At 42.7% G+C, this 24,343-nt stretch overlaps 1 protein-coding gene across 1 annotated transcript; it reads right to left on the minus strand.

Annotated features, from left to right (window-relative positions):
- Nucleotides 1-11,385: 11,385 nt before the first annotated feature.
- On the minus strand, nt 11,386-21,455 carry cplx4c (complexin 4c). The gene is made up of 3 exons (XM_007907993.1): nt 21,289-21,455; nt 13,345-13,432; nt 11,386-11,604 (listed from the first exon to the last, which is right to left on the minus strand). The coding sequence occupies exons 1-3, from the start codon at nt 21,453-21,455 to the stop codon at nt 11,386-11,388; spliced, it is 474 nt and encodes a 157-aa protein (XP_007906184.1).
- Between the last annotated feature and the right edge of the window lie 2,888 nt (nt 21,456-24,343).

The raw sequence follows: 24,343 nt of genomic DNA on the forward strand, positions 1-24,343 counted from the left end.
TAAAATTCTGTTTAAATCGCAGAGGGACTTGTGAGGTTTTTTTTAAAAAAAGTGAGAAGGCAGTTTGGGAGGAGAGTGTGAGTGTGAAATGATCCTGAAAAGATTATTTGTATTATTATTATTATTATTATTATTATTTAAGACCACCGCTTATAACGCTGTGTTCAGACCGCGTTATAAGAGAGTTTTTGCGTTTATGTGTGAACATAAACGCAACAACTCTCTTATAACGCGGTGTGTGATGTGAGACCCTTTTTCTGTACTCACATGATCTTTTCGGGATAATTTCACACACACACACACACTCCCTCCTTTTTAACTCAAAATTATCTCTGCGATTTGGACACAATTTTAACGTGAATCAATCAATCAATTCATTAATTCGTTTCCCCTTTTTAAAACAAAGTAAACTGGAAATGGCACAACAACGAAGAGGATGTTTTTTTGCTGTGAAACTCACCTCAATCACAGCTCTGTACAGTGTTTCCGACACTTTCCTGACGTGGTGTCCAACAACAGATCCGATTATTATCCGTTTGCACTCAGTGATGTGATGGTTTGTGTTGGCGACAACACTTTGACATAACCCCCGGAGTCCTGGTCAGTAACGCCGATTAACCACAGGTTTGTCCCTCAGGGAAAGGCGATCCGGAGAGACATCCAATGCCATCCCAAAGCACTGCAGAACATCCCCAGAGCCTTTCAAACCAGAGAGAGAGAGGGGGTGTGTGTGTGTGGTGTGTGTGTGTGTGTGGGGGGGGGGGTGTGGGGTGTGTGTGGGGGGGTGGGGGGGGTGGGTGTGTGTGTGTGTGGGGTGGAGGGGTTGTGTGTGGGGGGTGTGTGTGTGTAGGGGTGTGGGGGTGTGTGTGTGTGTGTGTGTAGGGGTGTGGGTGTGGGTGGGTGTGTGTGTGTGGGGTGTGTGTGTGGGGGGTGTGTGTGGGGGGGGTGGGGTGTGTGTGTGGGTGTGTGTGTGGGTGTGTGTGTGTAGGGGGGTGTGTGTGTGTGTGTGTGGGGGTGTGTGTGTGGGGGTGTGTGTGTGGGGGGGTGGGGTGTGTGTGTGGGTGTGTGTGTGGGTGTGTGTGTGTAGGGGTGTGTGGGTGTGTGTGTGGGGTGTGTGTGTGTGGGGTGTGTGTGTGTGTGGGTGTGTGTGTGGGGGTGTGTGTGTGGGGGGGGTGTGGGGGGTGTGTGTGTGGGGGGGGTGGGGGGTGTGGGGTGTGTGTGTGTGTGTGTGTGGTGGGGTGTGTGTGTGGGTGTGTGTGTGGGGTGTGTGTGTGTGGGGGGGGGTGTGTGTGTGTGTGTGGGGTGTGGGTGTGGGGGGGGGGAGCCTGGAATCACACACATACAACAGTAACATTGCATTAAGGAACTCTCTGGGGGTTTTGGGGGGAAAAAAGCACTTGGTGACAAGGGAATAAATCCGCGAATTTATTAATATTTCGTTCACTAATTTATTTATTTAATGACAATTCGCAATATGTGTTTATCACAGAATATCCCCAATTTACAGAGTTTCCTGTGAGGCCCTTTTGACTTGACGACCTGATAAGGCATCGTATCAAATACAGAGAGAGTATTAATAGTCGGTATCGTTATAATATGTCTCAATTGCTGCTATTATTATTATTATTATTATTATTATTATTATTATTATTATTATTATTATTATTATTATTATCAAAAGCAAAGATGATGTATTACACTGTGTTCCCCTCCGATAGTGAAATGCCAATTTCATTGCCTTCAAAAAAGGGCAACAACATCGATAAGGCAATGCTCAGTTGGTTACAAAGCACCAAATCAGAGCGATCTCAGGGCAAAGGTGGGTTTAATTGGGGAGGGGGACAGGGGGGAGATTCCAAATAGAGGCACGAATTCATGGAGGGGAAATAGCTGGAGTGAATGAGAAAGTTGGGGTGGGGAACAAATCCTGGTCTGGGATGAAAGGTGGGAAAGGGGGCTGTTTGCAAATAAAAATATTGTGTTTGCAAAGCAGATCAAACGAAAAAAAACCCCAGAGGTGTCTCTTTAAACCAGTGGTCAGTGGGTAGGAATTGGCTCATGAATCTCTACATGAGTTCAGGAAGTGAACATTTTATTATTATTATTATCATTAGCATTATCATTATTATTATTATTAGTCCTGTAGCTCAGTGGTTAGAGCACTCGTTTTGCAAGTGAGAGACCTGAGTTCAATTCCAGGCAGAGGGCGAAACCTTGGGCAAGTTTCCTTACTCCACACAGAGCCTAATAATAATCCCTCCAAAACCAAAAACAATAATAAATTGGTCATTTTCAATCCGTATGACTGTTTGTGGGACATTGCTGTGCGCAATTGGCTGCCGCGTTCGCCCACAAATATACAGTCAATTCACTTTACAGTGTGTTCTGTGAAGCACTTTGGGACGTCCTCCCGACGTGAAAAGCGCTATATCAAATGCAAGGATTATTATTATTATTATTATATTGTCAAAAGCAAAGATTATTGATAAGGCCTTGTCTGTGTCTCATGCCTGCGCACACGATGATTATGATTATTACTGACAATTATAGACCATCACCTGCACAGACCATGTACTCGTTTCCCACACAAAACGACAGGACACATGTCCCAGCTCGATGATCGATTTATTATTTATTATCATCATTATTAATTTTCAAAAGCAAAGATGATTTATTTCACGCCCCTCAGATGATAATTATGATTATTACTGATCACGTTTTTTAATGACTGATTTGTGGGATGAAATGGGATGAAATTCAGATGATCCGATCATTGAATTTCACTCAATTTGTAACTGACAAATAATTCACTGGAAACGGAATCTTCAACTGGTTACAGCTTCCAAAACACACACAATACACAATATACAACACATGGCACATTCACAATGGTTCACATCTAATCAAAATGTTTTTATTTCATTATTTTTTGTCCCAAATTCCTTTTTTTACCATTTTACAAAGAAACCTCATGTGTTTCCAATTGCATTTTTTAAAAAAAATCAATTGATACCCGTTGTCTTGAAAGGGAATTGGAGTTGTTCGTTGTACTGTGGGAATAATGCAAAATAAAGACACACAGAATCTCCCCCACCCACCCAAACACACCCAGAATCACCCCCACCCACCCAAACACACACAGAATCACCCCCACCCACCCAAACACACCCAGAATCACCCCCACCTCCCATCCAACCACTTAAGCCCTAATGATCTCAAGATATCATTCCATGATAAAGTTTCTTCCAGATAACTGGCAAAAAATAATCTCGAACTCTCTCCCCCCCAAACACACACCTTTTCTGTGTTTCTAGTATTTTATAAACCAAGTTTAGTATTTATTTCCAGATAGAGATGGCCAACAATCCCCCAAATAAAATTGATCACTCACTTCATGGCTGTTTGTGGGCAGTCCCTGTGTGCAGATTGGCTGCTGCCTTTTCCTCCATATACACAGTCACTACACTTTCCAGTAAAGCACTTTTGAAGCGCTTTGAGACATCTCAGCGGCATGACATGGTGCTGGATCAAATACAAGGTTTGTTATTATCATCATCGTCCCTTTTCTTGCCGACACCATTTCAGTCAGACGTGGAGTGTTTCTCCCTGTTTCTCCCAATCTACATTCCTCCTCCTTCCCCACATTTTCTCCCAAATTTAATTGAATTGGCTGCTCATCTCATTGGGTTCAGGATATCCTGGTGCAGATTAGCTGCCACATTTACCTGTATATCAATGCTCATTTACGAGCAATTACATTTTCTGGGGATAATAATCCCTCAAAAAAATATTTGGCCACTCAATCCACGACTGTTTGTGGGACGCTGCTGTGCGGAGTTGACTGCCATGTTTCACCCACAAGTATACAGTCAGTTCACTTTAGAGAATATTCTGTGATGCGCATTGGGACGTCTGGAAGACGTGATAAGGCCCTATACCAAATGCAAGGATTAATATTATTATTTTATGAAGACTTTGAAATGTCTATTTTGACAGCATTGATGTGGGAGCTGTGGTGAGGTGCTTTGCGCAGTTCAGTGAAGCCTTCGACACATGCTCCTGTCACCCGCCTCAGATATTGGAGCTTCTAAACATGAATCCATCCCTGGCAGCCAACTGGCCCTTTGGGGGAATGGTACCTTGTTGTTTCACTGGCATTTAAACTCAGCGCAATTGAATCAAAACCAAAAAATAGTTTCCCAGCAGCTCTGATCACAGCTGAACAAGCAGCAACGAACCAGAAAGTAACAATCATCATCTTGCATTTAGTATTGGGACACATCATGTGGTTGAAATGTCTCAAAGCGCTTCACAGTAAAGGGTAGTGACTGTGTATTTTGTGGATGAAACGCAGCAGCCATGGAGTGAGTAACCAACTTTATTTGGGGGGGTTTGTGGGCCAAGAAACCGGGAGAAACTCCTTCCTCTTTTTGAATAGCGCCATCGGATATTTAACATCCACCTGAACAGGCAGATCTCGGTTTAACATCTCATCCGAAAGACGAAGGGTTATGTTTTGCCTATTCCTCCTCCACATCAACCCCAACCCCACCTCCCCCCGTACCTCCCAACCCCTTCTCTCCACTGACGTGTGAAGGGAGTCAGAGCACAGATTAGAAACAGCAGGAACCAGAACAGAGAGAGATCTATAACGTGTTGTGTTCTGACAGAGGAATCAATTCAAGTTACACCCTGAAGTTTCACCTGTTAGCCTGTGTCTGTGTCTGAGACCAATTTTGCCTTAAAATTTATGACTGTTTAATTCGAACGCCATTTCTCCGCAGTGTTTTAAACAAAAATGAATTTGTATTCCAGATTCAGACTGAATTTAAGATTTTGTGTGCAACCAAAGCACAGTCACTCCACTTTACAATATATTCTGTGAAGCGCTTTGAGACGTCTCAACGACGTGATAAGGCGCTGTATCAAATGCGAGGATTATTATTATTGTTGTAGGTTGTGGGTGATCTTAAATTGCAAGAGAAAATGATCTTGCCGGCTGAGATCAGGTGGAATTTTAAGACTTGTAACTGTTTAACAGCGGGGAGCGAAAAGGAAGTCAAATCCTGCACCGTATTTCCAGGAGGAAAGAGGCTCGTCAGTATATAAACATGTCTGACCATGGAGCTGGATTAAGGTGATGGTCTCCTGCTGAGTGAGGACACAATGAGCTCCCATTGCAAAGCTCGTCAAACGACCTTTAAGTGTTTTAGCAGAAACGCCAGAGAAATAGTCCGATCCATGCCACGAATGATGCCTAACCTCCTTAACTCAAGCACCCGCTAAATAAATTATTATAATTGTATTTTGGTTATGCCATTTACGAGGAGTAATTTGATTTCTCTCCCTCGTGTGAGGGGCGAGAGGCAGAGGAGGGGGTGATGGAGAATTTAATCGTTCTGCCAGTTTACAATATTAAGGCAATACGCCTTTGCTTGTTTATTAATTACACTAATTGAATGCAAATTGCTTAAGAAGGAGCAGCGAAGTTATCAATCTGCTTAGTTTTATCAGATGACAACATAAGCTTTGAGTGATCCTATTAACTGTAAATCTGTTAATGCTTTAGGCGCTGTGTCAGCTTATTGTGGCAACGTGTCCCCATCAAAGCTTTGCTGCTTTTTTCAGTTCATTTAAAGTCCGACTTAGAGAGAAGATGGCAGCGAATCAGAGCATACCTGCCCTTTCCTCTCCAGCTACTTTACATAAAGCAGCTAAAATCTCCTCGGCTTGCCCCAGCCGACACTGGGCAACCTTCCCACTGCTCCTACAATATAATAATAATAATAGTAATAATAATAATGTTACATTATTAATGTTGCATCTTCATGACGTGTCAAAGCTCTTCAAACCAATATAGCCAATGTGACCTTTTTTCTTAATAGTACAATAATTATAATAACAAATAATAATAACAAATAATAATAATAATCCTTGCACTTCATACAGCGCTTTTCACGTCGGGAGGACGTCCCAAAGCGCTTCACAGAATATACTGTAAAGTGAATTGACTGTATATTTGTGGGCGAACGCGGCAGCCAATTGCGCACAGCAATGTCCCACAAACAGTCGTGGATTGAAAATGACCAATTTATTATTGTTTTGTTTTGGAGGGATTATTATTAGGCTCTGTGTGGAGTAAGGAAACTTGCCCAAGGTTTCGCCCTCTGCCTGGAATTGAACTCAGGTCTCTCGCTTGCAATAATCCTTGCAATTGGTACTTTCACAACTTTCACATCAGGAAGAGCTTTGTCTCAAGACCCTCCTCTTCGACTGCGCTCTCTGTTACCCTCCTACCCCTACCTTTCTTGCCCACCATGCTTCCTGATCCAAACCACCAGCTTGGGCCCAGGAAGCTTGTCAGAGACTCGATCCCTCTGGGTGTAGGTCGTAGACGTCTGGGCTCAAAGACAACATTTGGTGTTTTCTTGCCGATTCATTTTCTCCCCCCAAAAAAATCAATCAAGTTGTGTGTAACTTTACTAAACCGCTTATCCGCCACCAAATGTAATTTCTCCCAGAAAGAAAAAAATATCTTGAAATAATCCCCAGAACTACCCAATACATCATGTCATTAAACTGCACATTTCTTGTATTTCTGCCTGATTATTTTTCTTATATCTCTGGATTACTGGATAGGGGGAAAACTCAGAGAAAGGATTACAGGGATCAGGACTGAACCAGAATCTAAGGATAATTCTTATATGCGAATTACAAATTGTATTGATTGTTTGGCCCTATGCTTGCACTTTTTAGTTTAAATATGGGAGGATGTTCAAAAGAGATGCTGTTCATTGACACAAGATAAACATTGACTGCAATCCTGTGCTCTGTCCTAGGTTCATATCCAGCCCAGACCAATGGTCTGAATCTCTCCCTGTGTCTATTGACTGTGAGAGACATGATCCACATGTGAGAGGAGTTTGGGGCCATTCTTTCTTTTCCCACAGTCCCTGCACCTCGCCCTCTCCCTTGCCTCCTTCAAGACCAACTCTCCCTTCCCTCCTGATCCCAACCCCCAGCTTGGGTACAAATCCTTGACTGTCCAGTGCTTTGGGACATCCTCCCAATGTGAAAGGTGCTGTATAAATGCAATTTGTTGTTGTTGTTGTCTGAGCCCAGGTTTCCAGTGGCTGTGGGGCTCACCGCACAAGCCTGCCCTGAATCCAGCATCAAATTGTCCATCTCGCTCTGAGAGTCCACAGGGCGGCTGGTGAGGAGGAATGTCAGACTGGTGCAGTAGGGGGTGCTCTTCTGAGGATGGCGCTTGGTCCTGTGGTTGAGGGGGTGTGGAGCTTGAGATAGGATAGCTTTGGGGAGGGGAGGGGGGAAGAAATCAGAGCTCATGAAACAGAAACATTGTTTATTTAAATTGCACCAAATATTCAAGCCAGAGATGACAGGAAAGATTCACATTGAAACAGACAACAAATCTCCAAAGGAAACGCCCGAGAATAACAGGGAGTATAACAGGGAGGAAAGCAGAGATTGTGCTCAACGTAACTGATGTTGCTTAGAAGAAGATTCGGTCCCACATTTCACAGTTGCTCACAGTGTAAGCTGCTCCTGTTCATCACTGTGCAGATGATCACAACACCATCTCCCACACAGACACGTTCCATTTGACCCACCACCTCAAGTGTGCGTTGGGGTAACTGCTGGAGTCTAACAACTAAAACTACACAATTAATATCGCTGTCTGGCTGCCGGTTAGTGTAACAGGAGCTGAGTGGGATGACTCCCATGAGCTGATTGTCTCATCCCACCTCCCCAAACCTTTTTATATTCTTTCTCAGGAATATGTCTTGTTCTCTTTCAGAGGAATTCCTGGTCACTTCAGCTATGATTTGCACCGGCACTGATGTGATGGATCAAATGGAACGTGTCTGTGAGGTAATGTTGTGAGACATAGAGAATTCAACTTTTCCACCAGTCTGTGGGTAAAGAGAGGTTTAAAACCCTTCAGTGATTCCTTTTAATTATAATAAATATATTAATCCTTGCCTTTGATACAGCGCCTTATCACGTCTCAAAGAGCTTCACACAATATAATGTAAAGTGAATTGACAGAATATTTTGCGGGTAAAACGCTGCAGCCAATTGCGCACAACAGCGTCCCACAAACAGTCGTGGATTGAGTGATTAATTTTTTTAAGGAATTATTATCCCCGTAAACGCGATCCGCCAATCGATTAAAAAATGAGTGCTTACTTACTGCTAGGTAAACAGAGGCGCGTGAAGTAAAGAAACTTGCCCAACTTTTCACACCCCAGTAGCCAGCCCTCCCAGGTCAACGACAGCACGGGTTAGAGACAGAGTAAAGCTTCCTCTATGCTGTCCGTCCACACTCCCAGGTCAGGGTTAGAGACAGAATGAAGCTCCCTCTACACTTGTCCGTCTGCACACCCAGGTCAGTTGCAGCATGGGTTACGTGTACTGTGAAGCTCCCTTCCAAGGTTACAAGGTCTCAATGTTGCAGCTTAACACTAGAAAGCTGACTGCACTCTGGTATCTCACCCAAGGGATCACTACCCACGAGCCTAGATCAGTGGTGGTTAATGTTTGTGGCTGACCAACAACATGTTTTTTCGATTGAATATTTTGGGATTTGTGCTGAGCCCAATCCTGTCCTCAACCACACATACAGCCTGTCCGAGGAAGGGCTCTGGACTGTGAGTCCTGGCTGTTTCCCCCCCACAATCCTCCCCTGGACCCGAGATGCTGAGTTTAATTCCAGATCCCCTCATGCTCCCTGATCTAAATCAAATGTTTTTTTTAAAAAAAAGAGAACGAGCACTTTGACGTTTCCTTTGAGGATCAAATTATTTTGATCTTTTCATAAACGGCTAAAAACAAATATGACAAATTGGATTGCTGGGCCATGATATTTCAGTAAAAAGACGAAGGATTGCCTTGAATGATAAATCTGCTTCTGTTCCAATTTCATTCACTTTTTAAACGGAAATGGGTATAAATGTGGATTGTCTGATTGATGGTAAAGTGTACTGACCAGTGGAGCAACTCATATCAAAGCTCTCTATGCAAGTGTGTGTCATTAAGATGGACTTATCCCACTGAGTGATGATTTAATGCAGAGCAAAACCTTAGGCAAGTTTCCTTACTCCACACACTTTACTTACCATTATGTAGGAACCCGCTTGTTAGTCAATTGGTGAATCACTTTCCGGGGGTAATAATTCCTTTTAAAAAAATAATAATCCATGACTGTTTGTAGGACACTGCTCTGCGCAATTGGCTGCCGCGTTTTGCTCACAAAACACACAGCCACTACACTTTCCAGTATATCCTGTGAAGCGCTTTGAGAAATTATGTGAAACTTGCATAAATCGTATCATATATGAATGATGTAAAGTTATGTATAAGTTGGATTTTATATGACCTACATAAAACAAATACACAAGTACTGAACTGGCTGGTGACGTTAATGCCTGAAAAGGTGGTGGAAACAGATTCAGTAACAACTTTCAAAAGGAAATTGGATAGATACTCGAAAAGGAAAGAATTACAAGGATATGGGGAAAAGTGGGGGAGAGGGACTGATTGGTATCTCTTCCAAAGAGCCAGCACAGCACGATTGGGCCGAATCGCCTCCTTCTGTGCTGTAATACTCTCTAATTCTATAATTATACAAGGCAAGGTTTCTGTAGTATGTTGCATATTAAAGCTGTTGTAGCCCATCCTTTCCCTATAGACTGCTGCAAAGTTCTGTACCTCATGTGCAGAAAATCTACAATGAATGGCACAACCGAACAGATTTCAAAACAGAACTGTTTTATTATAATATAAACTCTTAAAAAGAACTACAATATTCACATTGTAACTGAATTACCAATCATTTTTTAAGGAAATGTTAAGTCAGACATAAATCCTCAGACATAAACCCTCTGCCTGATCTCCCCCATTCTGGGATTTCCGTGTGTAGGGGGGATGCATGGAAATCTCAGTTTGGTTTGGATATTCTTCAGCACGGTGATGGGTTTCTGCGTGTGTCAGACATCTGGCTGACCAAAAAAATCAAAATAAACACTAATTTGCATTGCCCGATGCCATGATGGCTGGTCAAACATTTGGTTTCTGTACATGTTCACTGTTCTCTACTGCGCATTGAATCCTTCGGCATTGCAGCTGGTAAGCGTGCAGCAGGTTGGGCCTTAGGTTTCTGCGATGGTCTCACATGGAGACCTGTAGCTCAGCGGTTAGAGCTCTCGCCTCACAAGCAAGAGACCTGGGTTCGATTCCCGGCAGGGCAAAACTTTGGGCAAGTTTCCTTACTCCATACACCTCTGTTTGCCTTGCAGTAAGCAGGGACCTGATTGTTAGTCAATTAGCAGATTGCTTTTCTGGGGGTAATAATTCCTTCAAAAAAATAATAATAATAAATCCACGACTGTTTGTGGGATGCTGCTGTGCCCAATTGGCTGCCATAGTTCGCTCACAAAATACACAGTCAATTCACTTTACAGTATATCCTGTGAAGCGTTTTGAGATGACAACAACAACAATTTGCATCCTTATATAGCGTCCTCCATGCAGGGTAGTGTCTCAGAGTGCTTTAACATCTCGAAGACGTGATAAGGCGCTAGATCAAATGCAAAGATTATTATTATTACGGAGCAGTGTGTCTGCTGCTTCCAGGCCGGTAAGTGCGACTGCGATGACGGATCTTGGTCACTTTCCACGTGGTCAGACGTAGCTCACCCCCTCCCCGTGATCAGGTGACGCTCTTTCCTCTCTCGCCCCCACCGCTCCCATGCTGCCGAGTGCGATGACATTGATGTTATGCCCCAGGGGGGAGGGGGCGGAGAGAGTTGGTTTGCGATAGATGTTCCATTTGAGATAGATGCGGGAAACAAAGTTCTAACCAGGCAGTTAGTTTGCTGAACGCAAGTACAGTACAGTAGCAATGTTACGAGTGACGCAATTGTTTATACGACTGGTGCAGAAAAATGAAAGTGGATTTAATAGGAAATTCAACAGGACTTGGGTAGATGTGCGATTTAGGCGATTATATGGATTATGTACATCAGATTTATGGGTGTTTTACTGTATTTCCGTGCAGTTTGAGGTTACACGTTTACCTCATGTGTTGATGCTGAATAACACCATTGGAATAATAATAAAAATAATCAATTCTCGTATTCGATAATAGGGCCTTTAGCGTCAGGAGGACGTCCAAAGCGAGACTCACAGATTTTACTGTAAAGTGTAGTGGCTGTGTGCTTTGTAGGTGAACGTGCGATTTATTTCATCAGTAAAATCAATAAATACTGTTCTAGACAACCGCCTTAATCTGAACCCAATAACAATAAATAATCTCGCCTGATCACTGATTGGAAACCATCACGTGGCAATCCCAGACCAATGTTACATGACGGAGCACTTCTCCTCGGCTGATTGCTTTATTTCAATGAAAGTATCTTGAGCTTTGTTTTTGAACATATCGAAGTCCATGTTTTGAATCGACCCCAGAAAGGAATCGTTGGCTTCCTCCTCCTCTTCGTCCGCCTCCACCATCTTCGCCAAGTCCTCGGGCAGGTCCACGTCACCTCCCACCATCTGAATGTGATTTTCGTCCTTTTCACTCTGATTAATAATAATAATAACAATAATAATAATCCTTGCATTTGCTATAGCGCTTTATCACGTCTTTGAGACGTCTCAAAGCGCTTCACAGGAAGTGAATTGAACTATATATTTTGTGGGCGAAATGGGGCAGCCAATTGCGCGTGGAATGATTGACCAAATAATATTATTTTGACTTTTTTTAAGTGATTATTGCCCCTAGAGAGCGATCCGACAATCGACTAACAACCGGGTTCCTGTTATCACTTCATGTTAAAAGGGAACCTGGTTACTGCACTATCCCATGTATGTTGGGAGACGAGAACCTAGATCCCTTGTGGATGTGTCTACAGTTTGCACCTAAGAAGTTTTTATTGATCTGCCTACATCATGTCCCCCACCTTACCTGCCCCATCATCAGGCGAGCAGGCCAGCCTTTAGTCATTCTGCCCCCACTCTCTGGAACTCCATCCCAGAGTCCCTCCAACTCATTTCCTCCCTCCTCACATTGAAAGCCCACCTCAAGACTTACCTCTCTGACTGCCCTTTCGGTCATTTTTAAAACCTACCCAACCACCCTCTTCAACTCCCATCCTCAGACAGCTTTGTGAAGCACTATGAGACCGAGCTGCTGTAAACTGGATTTTATTCTATTAATTTCAACCAGATGACAAGGAGCTTTAGGTGAAGAAGACACTTCAGTCCAATTGATCTCATGCTTTAAGAACACCAAACTCCCAATCCTACTGCCTTCCCATTTAGTATTAAGCTGTTTTTTAAATGAAGCCCATGACCTGATCTCAGCCACCATCTCTGGTAACTCACTCCAGCTCTTGCCTCCACTCTCTAGTGAACCATTTCCTGGTGTATGTCCCAAAACCTAACCTTCTGTACCTTCTTGCAGTGCTGCCATAAGGTACCTAAAACTATTTCTAATATAATCATAGAATCTTCCAGCCCAGAAGGAGGCTATTTGGCCCATCGTGCCTGTGACGGCTCTTTGAAAGAGCTTCCAACTAGTTCCACTCCCCCAGTCTTACTCCATTTTTCTGGGTATACTTTCTCTAACCCACTTTGCATCTCTCACCCACCTTCTCACCTCCTATCCTTCCCTCCAGAATCTGTTTACATTGTACCAATTTATATTGTTCTTTTGAATACCGTCCTGGGAATACGCTCCATAAATTTATTATTTTTCTCTAGAAAGTAAATCCACCCATCTTCCCTCCTTGGGCCTAAACAGAACCACAGAATTATAGAGATTTACAGCACAGAAGAAGGCCATTTGGCCTACCGTGTCTGTGGTAGCTCTTTTAAGAGAAATCCTTTCAGTCTAATTTACCGGCAGTTTCCCCAAACCCCTGTATTATTGGGCAAAAGTAATAATCCTTGCATTTGATATATAGCGCCTTATCACGACTTCGAGACGTCTCAAAGCGCTTCACAGAATATACTGTAAAGTGAATTGACTGTATATTTTGTTGGGCGAAACACAGCAGCCAATTACACACAGCGGTGTCCCACAAACAGCCGTGGACCAATTTATTATTGCTTTTTTTCTTGCAGGATTATTGTCAGGCGGAAACTTGCCCAAGGTTTCGCCCTGCTGATACCATCACATCTAAGTGCTCCAAGACACCTTTTGCTGCTGTCAATCTGATCCAATTCAAGTGAGTGGCTATTTTGAAGGCGATTCGTAAATTTGTTGAGTGTATTGTATTTGAGCCATAAACCAGTGCCAATCAACATAACACACCTTACCTGCGGCAGCCGGTACTTTTCCCTCATGTGCACCCTGAGCGTCGCTCTCTCCGCTTTCTTCTGTGCGAACGAATTGTCTCGTTCCATTCTGTAAAAGAAACAACGCTTTGCTTCTGGATCTGTTTCTTACGCTGCCGTACTTTGGAACTCTCTCTCCCCCAAACCACCCCCCGCGCTTCACCCTCTCCTTCCTTTCTTTTAGATCACAACCGAAGACCTTCCTCTTCGCCTGGTGCTTACAATTACCTCCTCCCTCACCCTGGCTCGGTGTCAGGATCTGTCACTGTTAAGTGCTCTGAGATGCTAACCCATGTGAAAAGCGCTATATAAATGCAAGTTATTGTGTTTTTGTTGTTGCCATTGGGGGTAGGGTGTGTGTGTGTTGGGGGGGGCTTCTGTGTCTCAGTGTTGCCCAGCACTGACTCCCACCCACCCCCATCCCAAACCACAATCAATCCAAATTGCTTATATCGTTGAATGCAACAAGAACAAGTCACCTGGGAAAGTTTCAGGAATTATCTTGGAAAATACAGCACAGAAGGAAGCCATTCAACCTTTGTGCATTGCTGCTGCTAGCTCCTCACCACTCATCCCAACATCCACAGATGCCTGAAATTCGACCCAGTTTTAGCCTCAAGACTATTTTGACTTTATATCGATGACGGTGAAGAATTGAGTTGAAGTCTTAACTCCATTGTTAAGATCAAGTGCCCTGGGGCATCCCTTGGAGTGATCTACTCTAAATCCGATTGTATGATCTTTCCCCGTGCTTTTCTATACTCTGCCTTGCCACACCTTTGCTCAATTATACATAGTTATATTCTCAGTTTCAACCAGCCACAAGGGTACCATGTTCTAACTATCCTCAACACGGAAAAATTGCTTTTTAACTCTCAAACATAGAGTTACATAGAGTGATACAGCACGGAAACAGTCAAGTCAGCCCATCTAGTCCATGACAGTATTTATATCCCACACACAAGCCCACCAACATGTCCATTGCCTTCTTCTTTGTGTCTGCATCAAATTTTCTCTTAAATAAATTGATGCTTCCGGCAGTGAGTTCCATATTTTCACCACCCTCTGTGTAATGAAGTTCCTCCTAAACTCCCTATTAGATCTACTACTGGCTGACTTATGTCCTCTAGTTATGGATTCACCAACAAGTGGAAACAGCTTATCAACCTTCACCTTATCAAATCCTTTCAACACCTCTATCAGGTCCCTTCTGAACGCTAATGGGTGAGAGCGAGGTCAGTGATGGTCCACACCTTGAGGCACATTGTAGCCTTGGAGGATATTTTGTCTTTAAATTTATGCTTGTTCACAGTTATGGAAAATTCTCAAATTGAGTCTTAATTTGGAATCCAGGATTTATGAAGAACTGCGGAAAAACAGCTACTAAATAAAGACCAAATTGAAGAATTTTCCACCATTCTGTGCAATCTCAAGATTGAGTGTAAAGTACAACTCCTCAATGATTGAAGTGGAGAGATGGTCTCTGTGCTAAGTGGAGAGGAAGGTCTGATTAGAGGAGTTGTACCTCAATACAGAGAACACTCAGCGTTTGTCTGAGAGATATTTATGGGATTTTTAGGAGGAACTTCCTAACTTAGAAGCTGTGTAGAATGTGGAAGTTATGGTTGAAGTAGGAAGCATAATAATATTAATAACCCTTCCATTTGACACAGCGTGATAAGGCGCTGTGTCAGCTATAACACTTTATTACTGTAAAGTTAGAAAGGCCTTGAGTGAAATGTGCAGTTTACATTTCCAGGCAGGTTTTGTTCAGGCTCCTCATACACACAATGCAACGTGAACTGCATCACTGACTTGACAGCAATCGGAAATGGAGGTGAGTTCTGCGTGGTGACTGGTTTCAGTGGGAAGCTGTGATGTGCTATTCCCCAGGGGGTCAGCCAGTGCCAGGCTCCGGCTATTCAGATATGTTATCCTTGACCTTGAGTAGATTATAAATGTAAAAACAGGTCTGCGGACGGCACAGAGTATTATCTGTTGTGTTGGTTCTTAGCTAAACAGCAAACAAGGATTTTATTATGGCGGTGGGGGTTGTAACAGACTGTGAAGGTTTACTGAAGACATTGAAGGACTCAGGCATTGAGGATTGCACATAGACCTGTTCAAATTGCATTTCCGGCACCATTCAGCCCATTGTGGAGTCCCGTAGCGTAAGTTAGAGCATCGCCTCGCAAGTGAGAGGACCCAGGTTCGATTCCCGGGCGGAGCAAAACATTAGACAAACTTTCTTACTTCACATGCCTCTGTTTACTGGAATGAATGTAATTTATCATTTTTATTAATTCTGTGGCAATCTTAAATATTTAAGACAAGGCTAAGACTGGACAAAATGTTAGGCTTTTGCAGATACTGAAGGAGGTAGACAAAGGGTAGACAAAGGCTTGATAATAATAATAATAATCCTTACATTTGATATCATGTCTTATCACATTGTTGAGATGTCTCACAAAATATACAATCCATTCACTTTACAATATATTCTGTGAAGCGCTTTGAGACTTCTCAACAATGTGATAAGATATTATAGCAAATGCAAGGATTATTATTATTATCAAGCTACTTCACTATCTGCAAAGGCCTAACATTTCACTCAGTCTTAGCCTTGTCTTAAATATTTAAGATCGCCTCAGAATTAATGACAATTACAAATTTCAGTCTTCATTTGGAAGTTGGCTCTTGAAAAGAAGCCACTCTCCTAATGAAAACTGCATTAAAACATTTTGCACAATTCCACTCAATCCCAAATTTTGAGACAAAATCTTATTTTAAGATTATTAAGTTTATGACTCGGGGAGTGGACTAGAGACCATCACAGAGAGTTGACTCGATTCTGACATTCTATTGCAAAGCATGTCACCTTGGAGCTAGTTTAACTCCAAGTTGACTCTGCTTTCCTCCCCCTCTCCCTCTCCGCAGAGGAGAGCTGGTCGTCTGTTTTGAGCAGAGACGCATGACTTCAGTTCCCCAGGTCTAAATAGGGCAAAGATCAGCCAGGATTTCTGCTCCTGATCACCATCGCCACCGTACAGCAGGTGGATAATGAATACGAGGTGAGGACAGGTTAATCTGACCGACCCCCTCACAGCCAAACAAGCTACCAGCTACTCCCTCTTTAAACTGGAACCAACGGTAAGGTAATGGAGAGCTTCCAGTGATCATTCATGAGACACGTCTAACAGAAGAATAAATAGGATTTTTTTTAGTTCCAGCCACGGGCGCTCAAATGCTAGTCATTAGGGGCGAAGATTCCTGGTTTACGTTTTCTCTCTCTCATTCCTAATAGGTAAGTGTTCTATGTCATAGATAAATCCTCCTAAAGCTATTTCACCTAAGCTGCTGGTTTGAACATTTAGCCCACAAATCCAGGATTGCACTAGTTTCCTGGCTTCATAAAGTGGAAGTCACTTAGGGCAGTTTGACAGGCTAATAAATACAAGGCCTAAATGATTGGATTGGCAAAGACGTCACAAAAGTTTTGAGCCAATCTATAATTAACAGCTGATATTGTGCCAAGGCGGAGCGAGAAGTTAATGGGATTTTGCTGTGTTCTGAACTGAATTAAACAGTCCTGCTTATACAGTTATTTAATCAGTTAATAACAGCTCTATTGTTCAGTAGCCGAGAAACAAGTGTGGTTTGTTAAATTATATCAAATAAAATCCTCCCAGATATCAGGGCTGAGCTGCGTTTCTTATTTATTTCACATAAACTGAGGCACAGGAAAGGATAACTGGCCTTTCTCACACTTCGTTTTATCCCTTAATCCTCTTCTTTCTAAAGCACAACCTGTTGTTTCTATTGGCTTCTTCTTATTCCTTATCCCTATTCTTTCCCATTTAGTCTCAAGCTCCTCATTGTAACTTGATGCCTTCTGCTCCTTAAAAGTATTGCTAGTGGCAATGGTTTGTTGGTTCAAGTTCATCCATCCCTGCGATGAAGATATCTTGAAGGTTTCTTACTTCCATTGAGGACAAGCCCAACTTCCCCAATTCTTCCTCATGACCCATGAGAACCAATGCTGACCAGGTCTTCAAATGTCCATTTAGACACATCAAGCCTTGTTGAGGCTTAAAAACGTGCAGGATTGAGGATCTATCTGTACCTCCAATTCCTTGGATTATTACCGATCTCCCAGCTCCAAGGGCTTAATTTACCTCAGATGAGACAGTAGTCTTGGGACGTCCTCCCGATGTGAAATGTGCTTTACTAATGTAATTCCTTGTTGTTGTCGTAGTCAGGATTACGATTGACTTCAGTTCCCTTGGGTGAGGGAGAAAACAATCAACCAGGATTCCTGCTTCTGCTTGTAATCGAAAATTGAGGGGAGGTTATTTAGGGTCTGTTATTCCCCATTTAGAATCGATCTCCTCATTGTAACTTGATGCCTTCTGCTTCTTTGCCAATGTCAAAAGTGGGTACAAGCCATATGTTAGGACCTGAGCTTAAGGTCTAAGATGACCAATCTGCCTGTTCAGATTGAATGAGACCTTTGGAAAAGAGAGGTTCTCCTCGTGTCTAGCCAGCAATCGTGCCTGTTAGTTGGTCACTCTCTTCTTGGCTGTCCATGGGAACCTGCCATTTCAGCTCGTCTGCAGCATATCTCACTTCCAGATATTGCTGTCTGACCAGGATATACCAGCCTCTATGGAGGAACATTAAACCATAGTCCTGCCAGCCTGTTTTAGTGGTTCAGGTGGACTTTAAAAGAGAAGGAATTTCTCCCAATGTACTGGCTAACATTTCTCCCTCCCCCGCCCTCCCTCCCTGGGATAATTGGCCATTCATCTCATTGCTGTGGATGTGGGTTCAAGCTCCAAGTTGGGACTTCGAGCTGATGCGCTGTGCTGGGGTTGATCACTGCAGTGTCAGAGGTGCTGCCCTTCGGATGAGATAGTAAACTGAGGTCTTGTCTGGCTATTCATAAATATCCCATGGCGCTATTAAAAAAGAGAAGTCTTTCCTGGTGTCCTGGCCAACAGTTCCCCAGATAAACTCGGTCATTCACTTCATGGCGGTTTGTGGAATATAATCTGTGAAAAACTGGCTGCTGTATTCACGTACAGAATACAGTCATTGTACTTTACAGTATATCTTGAGAAATGCTTTGAGATGTTTCCATGACCAGATAAGATTCTGTATCAAATGCAAGGATTATTATATTAAGTTATTGTATTATAATTAATATTATGTAGAACATTGCTAGCCCACATTAGCTTCTACATAAAATTCCCTTCAAAATGACCCATGTGAAGAGCTTTGAGATGTTTTCACCAGATAATGTTTAATTTGTTTTCCTGTGTTTTTTTTGTTGGGGAAAAAAACCTCAGTGCAAACTAGGTTACAATCAAGATCAATGTTTCTGAGATACATCTCTCTAAAACTCCAAACACATTCATCCTATTCTCTTTTATTATTGAAAGAACAGAGCAGTTTACACGACTGACTGTGACCTCAGATTCTGAAAATTGAAAGTGGCTTACACCCGGATGACCTGACATACACTGCACGGGATTCACATAGGCTGGGAGTATAGCTTAGCTCTCCTCACTCTAAGTCATGTCAGGTTATTACAAGATGATATGAGTTTGAAAGGGACACAAGACTTAACACTGAGACCTGCCACTCCAGAATTGTACTCAACTGCCAAGCAATCAGTTAATAATAATCATAATAATAATAATAATCCTTACATTTGATATATCGCCTTATCACATCGTTGAGATGATTCAAAGCGCTTCGCACAATATATTGTAAAGTGGATTGACTTTTTTTTGTGGGCGCAGCGTCCCACAGACAGGCTTTTTAAAAAAGGTTACCAACTTCTGTTTAAAGTTGGGTCCATTCTTCGAAGGTGAATGGACTGCTCACTGCCCCCTGGCCTGATCTGCTCTGTGTTGGCTGATCTTACGAGTTGGAGTTACAACTTGTGGGTTTTGTTGTGCAAATTAGTTGCTGTGTGAGGAGGGGGTGAGGCATTGTGAAGCCTCTCACCCATGCGGTCTTGGCTCATAGGTAAAGAATGACCAATAATATAATAATACAATATATAATAAAGTAATCCTTGCATTTGATATAATAATAATCCTTGTATTTGATACAGCGCTTCACATAATTTACTGTAAAGTGAATCGACTGTATATTTTGTGGGAAAATCGCAGCAGGCAATTGCGCACAGCAGCGTCCCCACACACAGCCGTGGATTGAGTGAGCAAAATTTTTTAAAAATGTCAAAAACTATTATTACCCCCGGAAAGCGCTCCGAGACGCTAGCCCACATGAACAGGGCTATATAAATGTAACTTGCTTATTTAATAATAATAATAATCCTTGCATTTGACATAGCGCCTTATAACATCCGCTTCACAGGATGTACTGAAAGGATTGACTATATATTTTGTGGGTGAAACGTGGCAGCCAATTGTGCACAGTGGTGTCCCACAGATATTGTGGATTGAGAGACCAAATTTTTTTTGTAAGTATTATTACCCTCGGAAAGTGATCCACCAATCGACTAACAACCGGGCTCCTACTAACTGCTAGGTAAACAGAGACGTGTGGAGTAAGAAAACTTGCTTAAGATTTTGCCCCTTGGGAATGAAACCCAGGAGTAAGGGATCAGAGGATACCCATGAAGCCGTATCTCATCAACAACAAATTCTCAAACCGAAGGGAAAAAAACAGGAACCAACTGACCATTTTAGGCCCCGATTCAATTACGATTATTCAATTATTATAAGAATTATTATAATTCAATTATTATAAGAATCATGGTGAGAAATTCTTACCATAAATCCGTAGGACTTAATGTAACAAATCCCAGAAGAATTGAACCTACACAAACACGACTAGCATCAATAAGACTCACTGTAAATTATTTTTGCAATTAATATGCACTTTTTAACAACAACTCAGCCCCCCAGGGAGACCTTTAAAAATATGTATTGTGAAGTTTCATGAAAATATGGTTGTCAGAGGTTCTGATAAGCATAGGAAGTGCTGTGTATTCAGAGCACCTCTTCCACACAATGTTTAACCACTTGTTGCCAACAGAGGTCCAACACTGGGTGGAGGAACATCCTTACATCTGACAGGAAAGCTTTGCAACAACAACAACAACAAACAACATAAAATGGCATTTATGTAGCATCTTTCAGTTATATTTAATATGACATCTATTGAAACGCTTTGAGAGATCTTGAAGACGTGATATGGTGCTGTATCTAATGCAAAGATTATTACTATATTATGTCTTTCACGTCGGGAGGATGTCCCAAGGCCCTGGACAACGAGAGGTTTACACCCCAGTTGCAGGTTGGGATCAAGAGGATTCTGTTTTCTATTATTATTTGATTTGCATTCTGTTCTGTGCGCTCAGTATACAGATTCCAGACCAAACGCTCTGTTATCCTGTTCGAAGGATGTGAAGGTGTACACTGTAAATTTAACTGAAACAAATGTATTTTGGAATACGGGAGTGTATAATCGAACGGAATGACCTTTGTTGGTTCTGTTTTAAATATAAAATTCTCATCCGGTTCAGAACAGCAACGGTACAACACAATAAATTTTGCATTTGATACACCGCCTTTCACATTTGGGGGACAACAATCACAACAACTTGCATTTACATAGCGCTCATCATGTGGGATAGCGTCTCAGAGTGCTTCACACAGCTGGCTGGGCATCGGGGGGGTGTGGACTGCAGGTGGGGGAGGTGTGTATCGGGTGGTGGGAAGCATATGTAGGTGTAGTCTAGAAGGTTCTATTAGAATCCAGCATATTTCTATCAGATTTTTTTCAGTATCACTTTGTCAGCTAGGATTTATTTGATAAGAGATTCCAAGCTTCAATTCTAAGTTCGCTTTTAAAAGCCATCGATTGTCTCTCTCTCTCGTAAACACTCACTTCTCCTCCACCAGCTGCCGCTGATATTCCTCAAACTCCTCCCTGGTCATTCCCGTGCTGGCCGGGGTCGGAGTCCCGTCGCCTGTCTCCGTCTTCTCCTCCTCCCCACCGCCTCCGCTCAGATTTTTCATTTTCTGGCTAAGCATGTTCTTCAGCAGAAAGGACATTTTGACGGAAACGGTGTAATTAACAAGGAGTGCAGGCGAGATGGCCTTTGCTGGAACAGAATGAATTTGAGGGGAAGATAAGCCCTTGGGTGTAATTGGCACACATGCTCCTAAACGGATTAAATCATTAGAAGATGCAAGTTTACACCATAGCAGCCTGGGTTGCTCTGTACCTAGCAACATTCCCTTTCCAATTCGTTCCTTCAATATCAATCAGGGAATTATAATGGAATAATAATACACAGTGGACAATTCTGGTTTGATAATTCTTGTATTTGCATTTGACATAGCGCCTTATCAGGTCGTTGAGACGTCTCAAAGCTATGATACAGAATAGACTGTAAAGTGGAGTGATTTTGTATTTTGTGGACAAACGTGGCAGCCAATTGTCCAATGGGTTTCTTTTATGAGCGAGGAACTGGGAAAAGATGTCAGGCCCATGGTGAAGGCAGTGCCAAGGAGGAATAACGAGCAGGAGAGAGGAAGAGAAGAATTAAGAAGTAGGGGTAAAGTTTGGGGTTTAAACTATTGTGTGTAGCAGGAAGGGAAGAGTGAGCGAGGGGGAAGGAAGAACGGCCTCATCATTCCTCAGTAAAATACCTGAACCCACTAACCTCAGAAAATCATCCCAAAATAATAATAATAATCTTTACATGGAATATAGTGCCTGATCGGGTCGTTGAGACATCTCAAAGCGCTTCACAGCTTGTAAAGTGGATTGACTGTGTATTTTGTTGGCGAAACGCAACAGTCAATTGTGCACAGCAGCGTCCCACAAACAGTCGTGGATTGAGTGGACAAATTATTGTTTCTTTTAAGAGATTATTATCTCTGAAGAAGCTATCTGCCAATCGACTAACAACCGGGTTCCTATTTACAGCGTAGTGGTTACAGCAATTGGTTGCGAGGCGAGTGCTGCAATACGGCACAATTTGGTGTTGAATTCAGGTCAGTTTTGTGCTGTGAAACCCACATCCACAGTGAACTGGGCTGCAAGTGCAAGAGATTCTTTCATTTAAGCAGTTTTAATATTGTACCAGTAAATTGCCTGTCAGTGTTTACAACTCTCCTTATGGCAAAGTTATTGAGTGTTTGCAACACTTTAACTATTGCCTGGTGGTGATATCAAACTGCTCAATCAATTCACCAACCAGTTCCCATCATACGCTCATCGCCCTCGCTCATATCAACTTCATTCACCACAACACACAGACAAAACCCTGGCAATAATGAGCAATGAAATCTGCAGATCTTTGCAACCAACGTATAGGAACTATACCACTGGCCTCGGAATAACCTCAGTCTTTTATTCAGTGTGTTAATGAACCGTGGTGATTTAAAGGGATTTCAAGGTAATGTGCCTTGGGATTTCTTTATATTTAGGTCAAGAGACTTTAATCTGCAGCTGCATCTCCAACACTAACTGTACAGATATTGGAGGCACGGCAGTAGTTCATTAAGATCTGGAGCTACAGTCTGCGAGTAACACATAACAGCCAATAGCTATGCATGGGCTGTGATCTGGGTAAAGTCGGAGCCAGGCCTTGTCTATATATTTTTACACAGAGAGTGGTACAATGCATTACAAGGTTACATTTGTAAAGCGCCTTTCATATCAGGAGGATGTCCCAAGGTGCTGGACGGTCAGGAATTTGGACCCAAGCAAAGGGGGGGGTGGGGGAGGGATTGGCGTAAGGGAGGGTGGAGGGCAGGAGGTGTAGGAGAGTGGCTGAAGGCGTGGTCGAAGAGTCTTGACACGGGCCTTGAAGGAGGCAAGGGAGCGAGCGAGGCGAAAGAATGGGGGCAAAAGAATGGGGGCAGAAAGGTTGAAGGCCCAACTGCCGATGGAGGGGCGGACCAGGCGGGGGACGTGGAGCAGGCCAGAGCCAGAGCCTGCTGAGCGGAGAGAGCGGACAGGTTGTTAGGACATAGGTTGCCTGACCTGGAACCTTGATTGAGACAGGATTTATATTCATTTTCTAAGAAAGAATAAGGTAAATATCTGACAAGGAAAAATATAAAAGTCTCAGAGGAGGAGGGGTGGCAGGAAGATGGGACTAAACTCTCCCAGAGAGACGACTAAGGCGTGATGAGCTGAATGTCCTCTTGCTGTAAATGTTCATTGTTCTATAATGTATTTGATACAGCGCCTTATCACATCTTCGAGATGTCTCAAAACGCTTCACAGAATATACTGTAAAGTGAATTGACTGTATATTTTGGGGGCGAAACGCGGCAGCCAATTGCGCACAGCAGCGTCCCACAAACAGTCGTTGATTGAGTGACCACATTTTTTTTGTTCTTACAACGTTTTTTAAGAGAGAGATAGATGACTTTAAAATTATTAATACTCAATCAGGGTGGCCGAAAATCACAGAATATATTGTAAAGTCAATTGACTGTATATTTTCAGGGGGAAACAACAAATACATTTCCCTTCATTGAATTTTTCTTCATTTATGGCTGCACTGTGGAGCTCAGTAGCGACGATCTTCAACCCGACATTGAGACTTTGCGCTCAGTCTAGGCTGACGTTCCAACTCAGTGCTGATGACATCGCAGCAAGGTCAGAGGTGCCGAGCGCTAACCTTCCACTGACTGGTTATACCGAGGTCCCATCTTTGTCTATTCAGGTGGACTTGAAATATCCCGTGACACTACTCAAAAAAAGAAGGGAGTCCCGATGTCCCTGCCAACAATCTCCCAGATAAAATTGATCATTTACTTTGTGGCTGCTTAAGCTCTCCGACACGCTAGCCCACACAACTAGGGCTATATAAAGGTAACTTGCTTATTTAATAATAATAATTATAACCCTTGCATTTGATACAGTGGCTTAACACGTCTTCGAAACATCTCAAAGTCCTTCACAGGATAGAATAGTAATA

This window comes from Callorhinchus milii, unplaced genomic scaffold, assembly GCF_018977255.1.
Source record: "Callorhinchus milii isolate IMCB2004 unplaced genomic scaffold, IMCB_Cmil_1.0 Scaffold21, whole genome shotgun sequence".
Lineage (NCBI taxonomy): Eukaryota > Metazoa > Chordata > Chondrichthyes > Chimaeriformes > Callorhinchidae > Callorhinchus > Callorhinchus milii.